General features: G+C 40.3%; 1 protein-coding gene across 1 annotated transcript in view; it reads right to left on the reverse strand.

Annotated features, from left to right (window-relative positions):
- Positions 1 to 21,491, reverse strand: part of ARHGAP25 (Rho GTPase activating protein 25) — a 101,098-nt gene that overhangs the window by 10,496 nt on the left and 69,111 nt on the right. Inside the window, exons 5-6 of the mRNA XM_049785051.1 lie at positions 7,981 to 8,188; positions 3,078 to 3,210 (exon numbers count right to left, since the gene is read on the reverse strand). Coding sequence (XP_049641008.1) covers positions 3,078 to 3,210; positions 7,981 to 8,188 — 341 coding nt within the window. The remainder of the gene's footprint in view (positions 1 to 3,077; positions 3,211 to 7,980; positions 8,189 to 21,491) is intronic.

The following is a 21,491-nucleotide window of genomic DNA, read 5'->3' on the forward strand; positions in this document are numbered from 1 at the left end:
GGGACTGTACGATACAAACTCTGTTATGTCCTTGATGGAGCATGAGGAATGTATGTACCAGGGACAGGGGAACAGGAAACTCTGTCCTATTCTTTTTTTACCAGTGCAGCCTGCAGGGTCAGTAGTTACCTCTGATAGCATTAACTTCTAAATATGCACCAGTTCAAATGGGTCATACAGACTCTCTTCAGGCCAAAACCCCACCTCTTCACAGCCCAAGCAGCCCATCCCTTCTGGAGAAAACGGTCTGTGACTCTACAAGTGCTTGTTACAGTCCCTCTGCCCCAAATCCTCATATTGGTATTGCTTCCTCCTCGTGGATTTTATTCTGAGGACTGTGGGGATGCTAGGGACTTAGCCTTTTCAGCTATTTCCTCAATCTGACCCAATCACACCTTCCACACTGAGGAGTCTTTGCTCCCTCTGCCCTGTCTATAGGTGCATTAGGAGGAACTAGAAATGATTAGACAAAAAAAACAATAAGGAAGCAGGTCTAAGATAAGGAGCAATGTGGGAGTCTTAATATCAGAACAGTAGCCATCACCTTCTTTCCTGTCCTTTGAGCTGCTACCTGAAACTTTTATTTTTTTTTTACCATATTGGCTTACATATCTTTCACAGTAGTATTTTAGGGTAACTTTTATTTCTTAATCAATGTTTAAACCTTATCCTGTAAAATGTTAAGACTTTACAAAGGTGAGCTGATACATCTGTTTAAATTCAGACTTTAGGCATCGGAGCGATAGCACAGCAGTAAGGCATTTGCCTTGGACATAGCTGATCCAGGACCAACCTGAGTTCAATTCCCAGCATTCCATATGCCCCCCTGAGCCAGGAGCGATTTCTGAGCGCATAGCAAGGGGTAACCCCTGAGCATCACCGGGTGTGGTCCCCCCCCAAAAAAAAACAAACAAAAAAAATCAGAGTTTTATCCATCTCCTTCACAAATGACAAAATTTATACATCATGAGCAAAATATCCTATATCAGATCAGGAATCTTAATTTTTCTGTTGGAAAGAGCTAGAATTACAAGAGCACATTAAATGTAGCATTATCATTCACTTCCTTTCCTAATATTGAATGCAAAACTGTCCTTTTCTTGTGCTAAAATCAACTTTAAATCACAAGACCCCAATAGAGATCAAGATATTTTATACATGATATATGCATAATATGTATATGCATATCTTAGAAATGCATATTATATTAAAATACTCAAGTAAAAAAGAAAATGATCAGGTATATCGGTGTATTGATTTCCTTTAAATCAATAATAAGAAAAAATCAACTGTCTCTAGTTTATCAATTTGTCCTTAAACTCATCCTAAGAATTGCAGATGTTATTATAAAAGTTATCTGAGTTCAAACACAAGATAATCTAATTTATCTGTGGTATATAAAATAATTGTATTAGAAAATGTAATGTAGTAAGTGGGGGATGCTTAGATCACCCTTGACCCCAGTGCCTATGGAGGACAGAGAAGAAAAGAAATCAAGGCAAGAAGAAAGAAGATGAAAAAAGGCAGAAATAATGGGAATACAGGTATTCACTTTCACTATATTAGGGATGCAGGAGAGTAGTATAGCTATTGCTTTCAAAGCAAAGACTCAACAACATAGAAAACATAAAATCTGGGGCCAGAGTGGTGGCACAAGTGATAAGGTGTCTGCTAGCCTAGGATGGCCCGTGGTTCAGTACCCCAATGTCCCATATGGTCCCCCAAGCCAGGAGCGGTTTCTGAGCACATAGTCAGGAATAATACCTGAGCATCACCGGGTATAGCCCAAAAACCAACAAAACAATAAAACATAAAAATCCAAGTTGAAACCACAGAACTTTAATGTGCCTGCCAAGGTGTCAGGCGGGTGGTAGGGGAGATTGTTTTGAGATTGGGGATGACAGAGTATGGGAGCACTGTGATAGAAGTTGATACTTTTATTGGTGAAATATTATATGTCTAAAATTCAACAACCAATAACTTTGTAAACCAGTTATTTAATTAAATAAAACATTTATTTTAAAAAAGGAAGTTGTCTGAGGTTGTTCTGTTAATTACACTATAACTTTCTATATGTGACTATTTTAATGAAATTAAATCCATATTTTGTTTCTTTAGTTGTTTTGCAATATTTTCAGTATTTAGCATTTCCAAATGCTAAGTCTGGCTAGTAGTGACCATATCTGATAGTTCAAATAAAAGTCCAACATTGTAGAAAGCTCTATTAGTCTAAGTAAATAAATAGATTCTCCTAAAAATGAAAATCTCTGTGAGCTGGAACACTGCTAATTTTTGGAGAGTTTCATTGAATGATAAAGCTCGACATAAAAATGAATAATCTGCCTGATGTCGTGATCAAAGTTAAATTCAGGTTTTCATAGTAATTTTTCTGGATCCCACATTGCCAGAAAGTGTTTTTAACAAACTGTCATAGGCTTACAAACAATGTCTCCCAGGTGAGAAGTTGGATCCCTGAATTAACTGTGTACTACAAAAATATTCAAAGCTATTTGGTTTCTCAAAAATCTCAGTGAAATAAAAAAGGAATTTTATTGCTAATTTTTATTGCTGAACTAACTGTCTAATTTTCATGGGAACAAGTTATTTATGAGCTCATGTACTGTATCAAACAAGATGACACTAACAGTGATTGAAGGTCTTTAGGCAGCTGGAAAGAACAATTAAAGCTCATCCTTCTTGACACAATATATAGTCCCTCAAGACCACACCTGACCCTCTTAGTCATGAAAGTATACAGAACTGCATGTATCACCTGCCTTCCTGCTCAGAAGTGCATGTGACTGCATAGCTATTATATATTCCTAATCCCTTTCTCAGAGCATCCCTTTTTCTTTCACTATTTTAAGTGGTCTGAAGCTATTTACTTATCTTCTAATTTTTTATTCAAATAATACAACCCAAAAAGGGTGTGACCACGATTCGCTTCATTTGCCTTTTGTTGCTGAGAAACTTCTAGCTTAACAGTGAATCTCACTAGTTCTGGGACCCCCAGTTGCTTACTAGACCAGTCTTCAGTAAGTCACCTGTTGAAGCATGCAGGCTAAGAAGACACTGACCTTTGCCTCATCAGCATTCATGAGCTGCCCACAGAGCAGGAACCCTTCATACTGGCTCCAGGGAATCACCGGCTCTGGAAGGTCTCGGAGGTAGAGTTTGAACAAAGAGGCTACCGTGTGCACATCTGTATCTCTGAAGAAAAAAAAAAAAGTCCTTGAAAGTTAATCTCCAGAACTCTTTCCTTCCCCCTTGGCAATCCACCAAAACAGAGCTCCAAATTCCAAAAGGATTCTTTAGAGAAGTGGAATCTGATAAAGATTTATCAATCAGATCAAGTCATCTTGTCCTTTAGCAACACAGCCCTCTAATACTTCTTTCTTTAATTCTTCTACTCAAGTTCCATGCAGTGTAAATTCAAGATCTACTTCTTTATTATGCCTGCTTCAACTAATCTAGTTTTTAGTACTTTCTTCCTCCTCAAAGCATTTTAGTCCCTCATAATTCAACAATCTCTAGTCTCCATTTTTTCATATTTTAACCTTCTCATACTGCTCTCTTTACTCCTTTAGAGGGCTTAATATGGTTCTGGGATTCGATGATAGTTGACATAACCTTTTATTCAGCAATAAGCAATAATCTACTTCATGTAAGATACTATGTCAGGAACTGGAATTTCAGCAGTGAGCTCAAAGGGAACATAGGATCCCTGTCTTAATTAAGCCACTGTGTAGATATTGATGTAAGAGTAATCTGGCTATGACATCTGTCACATCATTGATGACCAGGGCAGATTTGGTTGATTTGTGGCTACACAGGTATCATCATCATCAATGTGTGCGCCTCCTGAGGCTCTGTGCTCTGTTACTATGGACAGCCTTCTCCAACTAGAGACAGATCATTTTTGGTCAGAAGTATGTAAGTAGCTGCACTCCCCAGTTAGAATATCCAAACAAGCTCTCAAGATTCAAATATTACAAAGTCATTGTAATTACAAAGTCATTTGTAATATTGTGGTTGGAACCATAATAGGGGACGACCAGGCTTGGCGCTATTAGGAACTATGGAAATGAGCAACCTAGAATTGGAAGTTCTAGGGAGTTTCCAGGGGAAGAGTGGCTGCACATTACAGCAGAACATGAGGCTGCCTAAAGTGTCAGCTTGGAGGGTGGGGAGAGGAGTCCCTACTGGAGAAACAGAAATAACAATCAAAAAATTTCCTAATAAACCAAAAGAGCATGAACATTTCAGCAGAAGTCAATAAGCAGGATCTAAAGCAGACTGGCCACCTGCATTATTGCCGCCTGCAAGCTACTAATAAATCTTATATTTGTACAAGCTAAGGATCAAAGTAAACAGAAAGGAGGAATAGGTCATGGCATGTAAAAATGATGTGAAATTCAAAACCCATCTTTCATAAGTAAAACTTAGCAACACGGCCATACTCAACTGCTTTCTCACACTAAGAGAAGTGATTGCTTCATTTGCAAAGCCTGAATTATTTAATATGTGGCTTTATGAAAAAAGGCATAACTTATGACTCCTGGATTATAAAATTTATAAAGTATAGACTACATATATTCTGTAGCTCTATAAGAAAAAAATGTCTCAATGCATCATGTATTTGAAGCTGACTAGTGAGGAACCATTTATTTCATACTGAGACGTACTGAAATTTTTTAAGATACAGTCCTGGCAGTTCTGAGGGAAAACTGTGCTTTTAAGACATTCAAACCAGTGACTCATCAGTTTCAGTGTGGTAAATGTAAAATCAGCTGGAAATGTCTCCTGGCCTGGGGACATAACAGTGGCCAAGCAGCAGACAAGAAGGCAGAGTAAACCAGACTGGGAACTAAGAGAGGCTTTCATTTCTACTGAAGAATAGAAATGAGGACATGAGTGGGAATCTCTAACTTAGAATTTGATGTACCTTCTCTTCATTTGTTTTGACAGCCAGGAACAGAGCTGACTTAGGCCCCTGTCTGGTGCCAGTGAACTTTCTACCTAACAGAGGAAAACTGGCATAGATCCCTGTTGATGCCCCATTATACCGCTCAGAAAATTTGGGGTGCAAACCATCTGTTTTACTTGGAAGTTCTGGAGAGTCTGCTACCCCCAGTTCACCTCTTAAGGAGGACCTTCCTAAAACTATCTCTGGGCAAGTTATTGTCAAAACATGAGAATTTCTTCAGAAAATATCAGTAAGACATACAGGTGAAAGTTTGAAGGAGCGTGCATTCAGATAAAGTTCTAAATGAGACTCTCCAAATGCCCCTGTAATGCAAGGCCCCTGTTAGTCTTGATCAGAATCTAGACATTACATTTAACTGAAAAATCTCTTTCATCTCATGTTCAAACAGCCTTTCAGGTCACTTTAATTCTATTCAAGTGTCATGTGACTCCCTTGGAAACTTCTCCCCTCCATTCACTGAAAGATTGCAAACAGTCCACCATCTGCCTGGATTCTGCCCAATGAGTTTATCAGATAAAGGTTCCATTCTCTAAAATGTTCCTGACGTGGCATTTCCCCAACTGTTTAAAAACACATCTCTGAGAAATGGTGTAAGAAAAAAGGAAAAAAGTAAAATTTTAATAAGAAAAAATGACCAAAATAATGATATATCGATAATCAGATACTTTGAAGTAAAATAATAACAAGCACAAAAGACAAATTACTGGAGAGTTCAACCAGGAGAAGCTAAGACAGCAAAAATCATCCAACTTTAGAGAAGACAAAGAGGTTGCAGAAATAGAAACTTTCATTATAAACTAAGGATACATGTAGTCATAAGAAATATCTTAGAACATTGAAATCCACAGAAATTTCCCCACGCTATTTACTAAGAAAAGAAAAAAATGTTTTTCATGATTATTTATTGAGTTTCAGCTATTGTCATTTTTGGGGGGACCAGCAAAAGCTGTACAATCATGTCAAATTAAAACTCTGTTTTATATTCTCACTGTACTATCCTGTTTCATTTTGGCACTTGACATGATGGAAGTTAAACTGTTAGTTCTGTAAAATTTTGATTTACTGTCTCTGCCCTCATTGTAACAGGGCTGACTTAGAAATCATGGAAATCGTTGTTATCATTTAAATTTTCATCTTGATTTTTCCCAAGTCTGCTATTCTTCCAACCTATGTACATCCTTAAATGTACTTTTAAATCAAGAGATGATTTATGAGGTTGCTGAGTTCTATACCTGTTTACCAGAAATTAGCCAAGGTCCTTATTTGCCTCTGCTTATCTTTCCCTCTTAGCACTGATTTTTGTGGTACAATGCCTGTGTGTCTGTTTCTTACAGGAACATGGGAAACAAATTTATTGATTTTGTGCCCCAGCAGGTATCAGACTAGTGGAAATGCAATAGATTTTAAATTCATATTTATTTGTTGAATACTCACAGGCACAGATGTACTACAATCTACACATAACAGTTGTTGTTTTTAATTACTCTGGTTAGGTAATCTGGGAGTTCTCATAGTGGATTGTACATGTAGGGGATTTTTTATGGGAACCCTCACTGCTTATGTAGACACTTTATTTGTCCCTGGAGGACCTTACAGGATTTTAGGTGACCTCTAAACTTTGAATTTACACATTTCTAGTTTTCTGTAAACTCTTACCCTTGAGTTCAGGAGTGAGAATATCATGATAAGAGTGGTTACTCCTACTGCCTCAGGACCAAATCTTTCACAGAAACCAAAGAGACTAGCTTTACCAAGCTGTGTAAACTCAAGTCCAGGGCAGGTATTTGGTAAACCCCTCCAACTTATTCTTTCTGACTATTTACATTGTTTTAGTAATAACACAACTTTATCTTTTGATTGACCCTAATCTAATATATTTGAAAAGAAACTGAATGTGAAGGTGACAAGGTTAATTGACTAGATGAAAAATTATTGGTAGTGCTGCTCAAAGATAAAATTTGATGCCCAAAGTTTACCTGATCTACCTGTTGCCTTACTATTGAAATATATATCCCTCAGTAATTTGCCTATTGCACGACAAAGACAACAAAGACATGTATAAGGTGATCAAAAGTAGGTTATAGAAATAAATAGGGTGTGAGAGGTGCCTCACATGAAGTCCAGACAGCACTAGTGGTTAAAGCAGAAGATGAGGGAACTACACAATGAACATGTCCACAGGGCAATGCACTTAGTTTCCCATAATTTTTTTCCCACGTGTTCTAAATAAGTTCTTAGTGAATGTAGAATTTTAGAAAGTGGATAAGAGTTCAAGCCTGTCATACCAAGTCTTGGCTTGTGGGGCCTTGATCTGAGAAGAACAATGGTTCTTTCTTGCCAAAGAACAAGTGTGCACAAGTACTCAGGGAAAGCGCTGTACAATAGGCAGAGTGAGCAATGCCAGCGTGAGATGGTGCTAACCCAAGCATAACACAGAAAAAAAATTAGCTGCATGGCTGAAAAAGGTGGGGCTGGAGGTTGATGATAAGAAGGAATGTCACTTCATCTGATACGCCCCCACCATGGTAACTTTTGCAACTTCCATCGAGGAGCCTGGGGAGAACACCAAGCTGTTGAGATTTCAGTACGGTTCCCTCCACTAGGGCTCAAATTAAGTTTGGACTTTGTCACCTTTCACCCTTGCAGCCAAGTCCTGGACCAGACCATTTCTGGAATGCTGGGGCCCATCAGACTTCCTGCTACATGTGTGGTATATTCACCACAATGCTGTCTGACTGCATGGCAAATTCAGACCCTTCAAGAGCCGCTTATTACCCAGAGGGCTCTAATGCTCACTCACATCATCTCAACATACATGGTCAGCACTTTCTTAACTGTGATCCAGAGTTCCCATGGCTAAATTAGAGCAAAACTAAAAGCTCTTTTTGCTGTGGGTGAGGGTTCTTAGAAGTGCCTGTGCAAGTCCAATAGCTCAGTGAGAAAAGGGACTCTGATGTCAGCAAGACAGATTAGAAGTCAAGAGGCCAGCCTACCTGTCAAAGGAGGGCCGCTCCCCAGCATCGAAAGCATCTCTCAGTTGCTTCACCAGGTTGTCCTGGCCTGGTAGACGAAAAATGCCTTCTTCATGCAGGCCATGCTCCAAGATGAACTCAGTGCACTTTTCCACCAGGATGGGCACTAGGTGGGGGCCAAACTTCTGCTCATAGGCTACAGTCTCATCCAAACGTTGGCCAAACACGGCTGCGAAGAGAAGGAACAGGACTTGTTTATTATTCACATTTCCTTCAGCTTAAGAGAAATGCTAAGCATTAGAGTGGTAGCACAGTGGTAGGGCATTTTCTTTGCAAGTGGCTGACCTGGAACAGATCTGAGCTCGATCCCCAGCATCGCATATGGTCCCTAAAGTCTGCCAGGAGTGATTTCTGAGCACACCTCTAAGGAGCAATTTCTGAGTGCTGCTGGGTGTGGCCCCAATACCCCCCAAAATGTATTTTCTATGACTACAAAAGCTTAAGACCAATGCTATCGAAAATAGAAATAGATATGCCATCATATTTTTAGGGTTAAACCCTGATAGCATACTCATAATTTTACATATTTTAAAAAAGCTCACCTTTACTGAATACGTGTTGTATGCTAGGAATTATGCTAAATACTTTGTATATAATTTCTCATTGAATCTCGACAGAATCACAAAACAAAATGGTAAAGTGTTATTACACCCATACTCACAAATTCTGAGGAACTTGTCAAGGCCAGATAGCAGCACCTGGCAGAATTAGAGTTCAAGTCCAATATAGGCTAGCAGGCCATTCTGAGTTTAGTCTGTGTCACACAGTGTTAGAATATAGCCAGCAGGCATGGGGATGTCACATATTGAGGTGTTAAACCACTGGGGCACTTTTGTCATTCAGGCCTGTTTACCATGCTTCACAATTAACTATTATTAGTATTACCCTATTGAGCATGTTAAGTCTGCCTAGCAAAATATTTGGAATATCTGAAGTGCAAGGCAGAATTTTGAATTAGCAAATTAATTCATTAACTAACATCTGGATAGATGAGCATAGACTTTCATTCTATTTTTAAAATAATTATTTAATGGGCTTTCATTATTTTGAACTATTTCCTTAAGGGAAACCCCACATGTAGAATTACTAGACCAAATGATTTGAGCCATATTTTTTTATTCCATGGCATTCAAATGACTTTCTAAAAAAATGTTTTTTACAAACCACACTGCTTTCAGCAAAGCATGTAGAAAGCAGTCCCACCCCATCCCTGTCAGCACTTGGTTCTACAATTTGTCTACCCTGGTGAGATGGCAAAGTTACTTTATAAACCTGGACCATCATTGGCTTTCCATTTTCCCATCAGGTCTCTATCTTCTTCATGTCCTGGAGATTCCATGGAGATTCAGAAGATGGGTCAAGCTTTTGCTCTGTCCCTACTCTTCTTCCCTATCATCCAGACTTCACTGGAGCTACATCAAGTACTCCAATCCTTAAGGCACTGGTTCCCAAAGTCTTTTAGTTTTTCAGATATTTCTTTCTGCACATGGTTCATCTTCTCTAGCTATTTTCTAATTATTGTGGATTCCACATTGGAAGAAAGAACTGTACTGAGTTCCTGAGCCCACCAAATCCTCCACTCCTCATTGCCTTCACGTTAGACTGAACCCTTCTCTGCCTATGTTTACTGTGGTGCTTCGGCTTCTTGGATTCTCCCAGGTCCATAGCTCCTCTGTTCCTCTCTCTGCCTTTATAAGCCAATGGTTAACAAGAGCACATCTGCCTTAACTTTTGGCAAGGGGTGGAGAGTGGGCCACACCCAGACTTGCACAGGGTTTACTCTTGGCTCTGCTCAGTGATCAGTTCTGGCTGTGCTCAGGAGACCCCTGTCTTCAAAGGATATCAGGAATTGAACCTAGGTTGGCCATCTGCAAGGTAAAAGCCTTGTCCTACACAGTATATCTTACTTTTGACAGCCATACTCTTCCCTGATTGCAACAACATATTCCAAATGACTCTCCAACTTCTGGAGATTCCTCTGCATCTGAGCAGGTAGAATTGTCATGCATGTTCCTTCCAGCCAGATGAGGTTATCTGTTGGATGTCTGTTTAACTTTATGATCTTCTATTACTTTGTTTGGTTAACATTTTCTGTGTCTAAATTTAAAAACAAGGTCCAGCATTTCTTAGGTTGGCATTGGCCTGCCACCAGCCTATCCTAGTTGATCTCTTCCTGCCATATACCAAGAACACCACATAGTCAGGATCCTAACACCAAGAACATTCTCCTGTCTTTGTGGCCTAGAAAATCTTTTTGCAGTGTCCATTATGTTCATCACCCCTTTCTCATGTACTATATGCCTTCCTTGGCCTGACAACTATTTTCCTCTGTCTCGGTCTGAAAAACTATCCCTACTTCATGCCCATATTCACAAATTCCCCAATACCTTTCCACACTATGCTGCAATTAGCTGTGTGCAGTTATACCTACTCCATGACTATATGATCCCTGATGCCAGAAAATGTGTGGTAGAGTTCTCCTCAACCCCAGAGTTTAGCACAATAGCCTGGCATAAGGAAGACTTTCAACACATTTTGCTAAATGATTTAATGAACCATTTAATCTTTAAGCAAATGTTTTCCATGATTAACAGCAATCTTGGCATTTCTTTGGTTTAAATGCTAAGAGGGACAACCCTCAGCAAGACATTTGTTTCATGTTAATGCTTGAGTATACTGCCACAGGGCAGCAGTAGGCCACAAGTAATGGGCCACACAGCAAGAGAATGCAAGATGTAGTCCTTTCTCTTAATGAGCTCACTACCAAATTATGAAAATGAAACAGAACCACATGCAAAAAAATTACAATAAAAGAATGTCAGCAGCTCTAAAAAAATTAGGCTTCTATTGATCTATAAAAGGAACTGTGTAGATATTTTCACCAAATGGAAGGAAATCATTGGAATCATCAGATTAAAATGGACTATGTGGAACTTATAAAACTCATTTTGAGGTGTCTAAGAAGGGACCCCCTTAGCAATAGAAGAGATATATTTCAGAGCAATTAAAATTAGAGCTCCAGGGGCCCATGAAATCTACTGCTGGGAAATCCCAAACAACATGAGAGGCATCAGACACTCAAATCAATGTGATCCTTCTGTCTCTCAGGAGAAGGAGCATCCACTTTGCAAGTATTCATTCATGTTCTTTTTACCTCACTCTGGAGCAAGTCCTCCAACTTTTCTTGTCATCTGAACCTATTATTCATGTCCAGTGTTCATCCTCTCTTCCCCATCCCACTGTTAGTCATGCCAATCACCCTTTCAGGTACACTCATATCTCAACACTTCTTTTTTTGCCTCATGTCTACACTTCCAATTCCTACTGCCCTTTCCACATCTTTAACAGGCTACTGAGAGCTAGAAATTTACATAGCAAAAGAAAGGTCATGAAAAACCTCTATTTCTTGTTATACTTTTATAAATAAATTCTTTAATTGTATAACCATGAGATATACATTTACAAATGTTCATGATTGAGTTCAGTCATATAACGTACAATATCCTTTACCGGTGCACATTTCCCACCACCAGTGTCCCCACTTTACCTCCTCACATCCTGGTCTGTCTTTAACAGACATTTTTCTTTCTTTCTCTCCTATCTCTTTCTCCATCTCTCTTCCCCTCCCTCCCTTTCTCCCCCTCCCTCCCACACTCTCTCCCTCCTTACTTTCTTCCCTCTCTCATTCCTGCTCTCTCTTCTTTTAGACACTGTGGTTTTAACATTGTTACTGAAGTGGTATCATGCCCATCACTTTACCTTCTTTCAGTGCCTATTTCTTGTCCAGAGTGACCATATCTACCTATCACTGTCACAGTGGTCCCTTCTCTGCCCAAACTGCACTCTCCCTCTATTTGTGGCAAGCTTCCTACCATGGACTGGTTCTCCTGGTCCTTGTCTCTATTCTAGATCTTAATACCATACAATCTTTTTTCAATGTCCCTCAAATGAGTTATATTATTTTATGTCTGTTCCTCTTCCTCTGACTCATTTCACTGTGCATATTACTCTCCTTATCCATCCATGAACAAGCAAATTTCATGACTTTTTCCTAATATCTTCTTAGTTTTCCATTGTCTCTCTGCACCATGATTTGGTTGTTTGTTTGTTTTATTTTTTGTCCAATCCTCTGTTCTCAGGAACTTGGGTTGTTTATAGATATGACTATTGTAAATAATGCTGCAATGAATATAGGAGTACAGAGGGCTTTTCTACATTGTGTTATTGGTCCGAGAGTTAGCTATCCCCCGCCCCAGGTTAGTGCAACCTGAGAACAGAGCAGTTGCTCTTCTTTGTTTCATGGCCACATGAAACTAGTCATTGAACCACCCTATCACACATAAAAACACTACCATGCTGCAAAGGTCACAATGGGAAAGCAACACAGAAAACATATTTCTAATGTGTGTAAAACCCCAATGCCAATTTTTCAGAGTTCCCCTTAAGCTCACCACCCACTCCCCTCTTCCACCTCTACTCCCATCTTAATATATGATCATTTAAAGACATCTTCTCTCTCCTTTATCTCCTGAAATGAAGTACAGTGCTAACTACCTGTCTCCAAGCTCTGCCTTTCCCAGGGTTCCTGCTATGTCTCTCTACCCACTGTCTCTTAGAGGGAGAAGTAAGCATCTTGCCTTACTGAAAAGTAATGATTTCTTGGACTATGGGTTCCATTTGCTTTCCACTTTTTCCAAGGCTTTAGTTACTTTATTTTATATCTTAATTTTTATTTTCATTCAGTTGAAAGAATTCCTGTAAGTCTGAAATTTGACCCATCAATAAAAGAATAATTTCATGAGCCAGCACCCATGAAAATAGTCAAAGCTGTCCTTTTTTATAAATACTCATTAAAATGGCCTATGTCAGGCCCAGAGGGATAACACAGATGCTTAAAGTGTCTGCCCTGCACATATACAGTCACCGATCACGCCCTCCTGTATCTGAGAGTGCAATCCTAGCACATCTGCTATTGGGGCCTAGCAGCTTTGCTTTCTGCAATCCCCAGTGCCACAAAATATTTCAGACCCCATCACAGCTAGGAGGAGTGTGCCAACACCATGAGGAAGGGAAACAACCCCAAGCCAGGAAGTGCAACTTCTGGTTGACATATATGAGCACTTTGGTGAACACTGCTACCAGAACTTGCATGCTTCAAATAATGGGGTGACTCCCAGAAAGCCTGTGTATAAGTACCACTTCTCAGGCACCAAACCAACTGTGCAAACACCACAACCTGATGTGGAAAAAAAAATAAAAATGTGTGATCTTATAGCTAGGTATGTGTGAAATCCCTAGACCTACCAACAGTAACAACAATAACAAAAAGAAAAGGGGGAAGGAGAGAATGAAAACATAAAAGAAAAGGAAATTGGTCTGCTACTGGAAAAAGTCACCCACCTTTACAGCTTCTGCTTTTCTCTTATCTGTCACATCTCAATTATTCTTCTCACCCAAATTTGTTTTCTCCAGCCTGTACTTTCCCAGTCAATCTGTTTATTAATATTTCTGCTATCCATCTAATACCCATTCTGCTTATTCCTGTATCATTTATGCTGAACTAGTCGTCTCTGAGATTCTACTGACATGAAAGAAAGTTTTCTTTTTCATGTTGTTCTACATAGCTATGAAAGCACCAGCTCTCATTCAGTCCTCTCTCCCTGCAGGCTCCTTTGTAGTCTTTTGTACATGTCCCTTCCTGCATTCATGCCTTTGCTGTGTCACTTCCTGGCAGTTATAATCAGAATTCTCTGTCTAGTTATTCTCCTGGGGAAAGTTCCTATCAGTTCAAATATATTTTGATATCACCTACAAACTAGAACCCATAAGCCTGTATGTTTCATGCTAATTTCTCTCTGTTTTCACCACTTTGTTCCCCTCCTCTCAAGCTCATAAATCTGATATCTAATGGCCACTGTACTGGTGTCTTCTCAATCTCATTCTTCTTCCAGCTCAATATTCCCAGATTGCTATTTCTCTTGTAGTCCTTCTCAAAAGCAATCTGTCAATCTGTTAGCCAAACATCAAACTCATTCTAATGCTTGGAAATTTTTATTTTGTTTAGTTTTGGGGGCATGCTCAGCTGTGCTCAGTGTTTACTTCTAGCGGGATCAGGGGACCATATGAGGTGCTAGAGAAGGAACCGAATTCAGCTGTGTGCAAAGCAAGCATCTTACCCACCATTCTATTGCCCTGTACCCAGGATGGAAAATTTAAAGCCTTTAACACAAGATAAACCTATAGCTGGGCAACCTAATCGGTAAAATATGAGTGTTAGGATTATCTGTAATACCCCTTATCCCCTACAAACAGATCTGTAAATTTTAAAAAGACTTTAAACAGTTTCTCTGCGGTCCTCACCATTGTTGTCAAAATTAATGTCATAATTTCCTTTGCAACTCTGTTTCCTATAAATTTCTTCCAGTGGAATCCACAAAATCAAAAGGGAAATGCATGATAAATATCGGCTGTGCACCCACCTACCTGATAACTGGAGATGATAATAAAAAATTAAATGTACCTTTACTCTTGAAAACTTTGGAGCTAATGCCTTTCCTCTTTTATCCTACCTGGAACCCGACATTTTCTGCAACTCAAGTCCAGGTGTCTTTTGCTCAAGGGGAATCAGTCTCTCCCTCCTCTGTGCTCAGAGTTCTCTGCATATGACTCTATTCAATTACAGTTTGTGTGGTTTTATGATTTATTTTAGCATTTCTCTTCCACAGGACAGTGAGTTCCTCAAGGAAGACAGCCTGTCTGCCTTCCCATCTATTTTTATCTCCTGGCATAGAGCCTGGCACCTGATCGACAGGTCTTCATGGAGCCCTTAAGACCCATTGTCTCCTGCTCTTGTCAAGGAGATCCATGGTTATCACATCTTCCCATCCAAGGATCAAATTCTCAGTTTGCCTAAACTGCTCCACCAATAGCATGTGACACAGAGTCATCCTCCCTTTCCTTGAGACATATTTCACACTTCTTTATTCTATTACTCTCTCCTGTTCCTTCATTTAGCTCATTCACTGCTCCTTCCAGCCTTCCTGAGTGATTCTGCCCTTCTTTCCAGCCTCTAAATGTTGGGATGTCCCCAACTTGCCACTTCCTCAGCTTCTTCCTCAGATTCCTCATAATCTCCTGGTTTCAACTATCACCCATATGATGAAGACTCTAAACTTTACGCCACCAGCCAGGAAATCATTGTTACTCCCTCAAACAAGAATGATTAGTACATGCTTGAATTATAGAAACACACGGTCCCTTCCTACATAAGAGAGACCTCATTTATTTAATGTAGGTTAGACTTGCTCACTTCTTAATTCACATCATCTCTGAGCAGTTTGGAATCTAAAACATTCCTGGAACCCAAAGATGTACCTACCACTGACTAAATTGCTACCCCTTGGGCATGGGCAAAAGAGTTTAATATAGGGGCTGGAGCAGTGGCACAAGCAGTAGGTCATTTGCCTTGCACACGTTAACCTAGGACAGATTGCGGTTCTATCTCTCAGCTTATCATATGGCCTCCCAAGCCAGGAGCGATTTCGAAGCGAATAGCCAGGAGTAACCCCTGAGTGTCACTGGGTGTGCCCCAAACAAACAAACAAAAGGAGTTTAATATAGGGAAACAAAAAAAGTGAGAATTCCCAAAGAAGCTAGAGAAGAGCTCCAGGAAGGAGGAAGACAGAGGCAGTGAGATGTTGGGCAGTCAGAATGCTGGCACACCCAGGAACCGAAGCAAAACCCAGACTCCTGCTTTGTGCCAAAGTTACATGGAACTGCAAGGTTACTGGTTACATTCTTAGAACCAGTACTTTACGCTCTTACTACTTTCTTCGAGAAGCTCGTTAACTCAGACCTGTTCATTACTGTGGACCAGTCATCATTAATAGAGCCATTTCCATTTAAGCAAGTACAGAGTTAAATAATAAAGTAATGTATGTGATTGTCAATTAAATTACTGATGCATTAATTCAATTAATCTAGTTTTGTGATGACTTGCCCTATAGCCTCTATGTGTGCTCTCTTAAGAAACCTTCAAAGTAGGTATTACTGTTCCATTTCATAGGTTAGACAACTGAGTGTGATTAAGAACCAGGTCACATGTGCTCTGTTCTAACTTCTAAATTGGGCATTTTAATGCTTTTATCTTAAATAAAATAAATGAAATAAATCTGTCTAGATGACATTTCAGATAATTCCAAGTTTAAAGGGGAAGGAGTAAAGGTTGAAGAGCTCACAGGCTAATCCTCCTTTTAGTTTCCCGAACTCCCTCCCCAGATTCACAAGAAAGTTCCAGAGCACTGTTAGCTTCGGAATTGAAAGAAAGGGTTAGCTGTAACATTCTTCCTATCTCCTTCCTTCCTTCCTTCCTTCCTTCCTTCCTTCCTTCCTTCCTTCCTTCTTCCTTCCTTCCTTCCTTCCTTCCTTCCTTCCTTCCTTCCTTCCTTCCTTCCTTCCTTCCTTCCTTCCTTCCTTCCTTCCTTCCTTCCTTCCTTCCTTCCTTCCTCCCTCCCTTCTTCTTTGCTTTTCTTCCTGTATTGAAATACTGTCCTGGGTTCAGGACAGGAGCCCACCTCTATCCTGTTAGTCCAGCCATGACCACTGGGAGGGCACTTCTGTCCCCTGCTTCTGTCCCCACCCCTTATCCCCACCCCCATCAGCCCATCACCAACAGCTGCTTATCAGGGACTTGGTTCCAAGATCACCCCCATCCCTGACAAGGAGAATAAGGCAAGGTATCCTGTAAAGGAATACTAGATTATGATCAGGGAAGAAATACCTTTCTTTCGTAGCTTGGGAGCCTTCCTCCTGAAATTCCAGCAAAAGAGCAGAGCCCGGGCAGTCAAATCACAGCCTAGTTCCCAGCGCTGCCTCCTGGTCCTGGGATGCTGATGCATGGCGGGCCAAGCAATGAATCCCTGACAGGCCAGTTCCAAGCCCTCCCTCCTCCCTGGACTGGAAGAACCATCCTCTCTGGCTTCCAGATCAGCACATGCCTGTAAATACTGCTCAGGTTCTGACTGCGGCACGGAAACCCTGGGATCTGTCAGCACCTGCCCTGGCCCTCCCTTCTTCCTTCCCACAGCATTTCCCCTCCCCACTCACCTTTACACACATGACTCTTGGCTTTTAAAGAGTGAGCATAAAGCTGTCATGGCCCGCAATAAAAATAAGTGCCTTCATTTACTTAGCAGCTAATTGTCAACTGCCATTCAATAGATAGATACATAGAGGTGGGCTAGATTTTTTTTAAGCCCCACACACAGTGCTTACAGCATTGCTCCATATATCAAAGCACCTGGCAGGAACACAGGATTTCACTTAGTGCTGATGAAGCCAGTTCACTCTTCTCTGGATATTGCTTTCAGAGAGGTGAGTGGTGCAGGCAAGACTCGCAGAGTGATCTTGGAGGTGGGCTGTTGAGTAAACTGAGATGATTGCCTCCCACCCCTACCCTCCCTTTGAAAAATCAGCAAATAGTGTATCGTCCCTACATATCATCTACAAACATGCCCAGGAGACTTGAAATGGACTCAGCATACTGGGGGTGGCCTTTAGGGGTGGGAAAGAGGATAAGCAGGAGGAAGAAAGGATTGCCAGCGAGGGTCCTTGGCAATGAGATGTCCCTAAGCCAATATTCATTCTTCCACTTAAAGTCATGAAGCAAAGATTCCTTTATGATCTTGCATACTCTTTCCATGTTGATTGCCAGGTCTTAGCAATGTTACCTCAGAATTGTTACACAAACCACTGTCACTCTTCCTCACTCTATCACCACTAACCTTATGCGAGCCATGATAGGATAAAAATCAGCTTCTTTAATAAGGCAATTTCTACTGATATCAACTCCTCACTCCAGAGCCTGTTCTCCTTTCTGTCACAGGACATTTGCACATGCTATTCTTCTGACTGAGACACTGTTCTACTTCCCCTTTGTGCTTTAGTTAGCCTCTAATGACTTCATATGAGATTAATCACAACCAATTCAGGGAAACCTCTCAAGCTTCCTGGAGAAAGACAAAACCCTTCCCATACGGCAGTGTGTGGTACTTTTTCACTGTTAAAACTCTACGGTGCTTGGGGGAGTTTTATTAAATTTTAGTAGCTTCTTATGAAGAAAAATCCTTATAAAGAATTTTTGGTAGCTTCTTATAAAGAGGGCCTTGAGATAAAGAACATTATTTTTCCTCCTCTCCTTTCTCACTATTGTACCCTAGCAAGAACCATGCTTGGCACATGCTCAAAAATATGTATTGTGTAAACAAAGAATGGTCTAGGACTAAGGTCTGGAAAGAAGAGGAATGAGCCTGTTAATGGAAAAAATACCTCTCTGAATGTTCAGTTTAGCTAAAGAACTAGAACACATAGAAAAACAGTGACACACAGAGACAGCATATTCCCACAGGCTACGCTGTATTGCATGTACATTGTGAAATCATTCTCTGAAGAGAATGTAGAGAACTTAAAAAATTGGAGGAAAGAAAAGGCAGCCAAGGCCTACTCAATATTTATTATACTCATCTACTGCTGGCAAGCACACAAAAATGCTTAGAACATGAGACTTGCCCAAAGGCCTCAGAGTTTGGTTGGGCTAAGCCAATCAAATACAGAATTGATGCACCCAGCAAAAGCCTGAGAAGAACCTCAGATGGCCAACTTCCGGGGGGGGGGGGGGAGAGCAAAGCAGGTCCCAACAAAATAAATTTGTAATGTGCACTGCCTAGTCCTGGGAACAACAGTGAGACCAGGTGTCGCAGCAAGGATTCAGGGAGGACAGAACCTCTTATTACAAAAACAGAGTGGCTCGGGGTTGTGAACCTGAGAACAGGGAGCAAGAATTAGAGATGTGACTGTCTCTCATCAGTTTGTATCTCTTATACAAACAGAGAAAATCAAAATTGTACCCAGAACTTGCAGAGAAAAAAATACAGAACAAGATAATGGAAAATAAAAGATAATTGGCTACTAGAATAAAAAATGCTAACACACCAATGTGCTGTTCTTCAAAGTGTGATCAAGTGAGTTTTAAGAAATGTTTATTTGGTCTGTGATCTATTTCTGACACAGAAACTTGGAATAGTGTCTTTTGTATGTTAAAGAAGTGACTTTTGAAAAGCACCTAAGGAAAAGGTCTGTCAGCCCAGAGGAAACCTGGTTGCGTGTGATTAGAGACTTAAACTTTTAGACCCATTCTGGTACCCAGGGAAGGGTGAAGTGCTGACGGTTGAATCAAGTGTCAAATACCAGGAATTGAATCAAGCATGACTATGTAAAGAAAATTTCTTATAAAACCACCCAAAGGATTAGGAGTCAGAGATCTTTGGGGTTGTAAATACATGGAACTCAGGGAAAAATAGCAGATTTAGAAGTTACAGAAACCCTTTGTCACACATCTTGTCCTGTGCATTTCTTTTACCTAGATATTCCTGAGCTATAACATTTTATAATAAGTCAATAATAATAAGTCACTAATTCAGAAAGTAAACTAGTTGGGGCCAGAGTGATAGCACAGCGGTAGGGCATTTGCCTGGCACGCAGACAACTTGGGATGGACCTGGGTTCAATCCCCAGTAACCCATATGGTCCCCTGCGCCTGCCTGGAGTGATTTCTGAGTGCTGAGCCAGGAGTAACCCCTGAGCACTGCCAGGTATGGCCTGAAAACAACAACAAAACAAAACAAAACAAAAGTAAATTAATTGCCTTGAGTGACTCAAGCAAAATGACTCCAAAGGGAGGGTCAAAAGAAGCTTCAGATTGGGCTGGGGAGATAACACAGCGGTAAAACCTTTGCCTTGCAAGCCCGACCCAGGACCAATGGTGGTTCGAATCCCAACATCCCATATGGTCCTCTGTGTCTACCAGGAGCAATTTCTGAGCAGAGAGCAGGGAGTATGCCCTGAGCGACACTGCAAGGTGTGGCCCAAAAACAACAACAGATGATTTGGATTGGTCTGAATATGTATTTATGAGGAGTTATTATTATTAGGATTCATCCCAACATGATGAATCCTGATATGATTAATGAGCAGATCAAGATTGAGTACATTTTATAAAACTAAGCCAGAATTCAAGAATTGTCTAGATATGCTGGGGAATCACCGAGACACACACTCTGGAATCAGACAAGGTAAGAGTCAATATAAAGGCAGGAGGTGATAAGAAGTTGGGTCTACTATGGGACCACATTAGTCACTTGTTCTTCGGGGAACAAACTAAAATGAGAAAGGTTTTAAACACGATGAGGCCTTAGCACTAAGGAATTGTTACCAGAGTGACTTTTAAATCTTATGGTTGAAATTCCATTATCTGGGGCTAAACAGATGGATGATAGCAGTCTTAATATATCTTGAAGTCAAATGCAAAATTATTTTATGTTTTGGAAGAAAGTTTTCATTGCTTTATATCAGACTCTCTATTTGGGCTATGAATTATAAAGCTCTTCATCAAAGCTCATAATTAATATGCCCGGAGGGAGATAATTCTAGGAATCAACACATTTATAATCTCTCAAATAAACTGATCATCAAGTATGAAAGCCATCAGAAGGACCTCATTCTTCAGCAGCAGCTATGCTATGTGACTATCAACTCTGGCATACAACACAGAAATACACACACACACACACACACACACACACACACACACACACACACACACCTTTCCAAGGAGTTTGAAGTTTTCCTTCTAGTGAGTGGAGACACACTATGAACAAATAAGTTAAATATTTAAACATTTAGCACATAAGAAGTGGGAAGAGCAAAAAAGAAAAATAAAGCAAGAAAGAGAAATGTGAGGGGCAGGGTTAGGGAGGGGAAGAGGAAAATGGAAGAATTTGAGAACAGGCCTTCTATGTTTGAGAATTGACGGATCTGATGACAACAGAGGATGCAGTCATGCAACTAACTGCTAACTGGGGTAAGAGGCAGAGGAAATATTAAGTTCAAGGGCCCTGAAGTATAAAAGTACCTGGACTATTTGGAGGAAGAACATTAAGGCTGATGAAGCTGGAGTGAAATAACATATCAGAGGTTCCAGGACAAAATGTTCAGAGGAGTTTGGGAGGCTGACAGGAATCGGCCATTATTGGGCTTTTTCTTTCTTTTGAAAGTAAAAGGAAGCTACTGTAGAGCATTATGCAAAGAAGATTTTAATAAGATACATTTAACAGGTTCACTATAGTTGCTCCACTGACAGTAATAGACCGTAAAGAGAAAGGATGAAAATATAAAGATAGCTTGGCACAACTGCTGTAATTCAGACAAAAATATTGTACCTTAGTCAGTGGAATAGAAGCAAAGGTGGTGAGAAGTGGGCAGGTTCTGGGTGAAGAGTGACACAGAATGTATCAGGTATATTATGGTTTCAGGAGGTATATACCCTGCCAATCCAGCAGATACATGCTGGCAATTTGCAAATGTCACACTGTGTTGAAAGAAACTGCCTTCAGATAACCCTGGTCTGGCCCCTGGAC

Source organism: Suncus etruscus, chromosome 12, assembly GCF_024139225.1.
Source record: "Suncus etruscus isolate mSunEtr1 chromosome 12, mSunEtr1.pri.cur, whole genome shotgun sequence".
NCBI lineage: Eukaryota > Metazoa > Chordata > Mammalia > Eulipotyphla > Soricidae > Suncus > Suncus etruscus.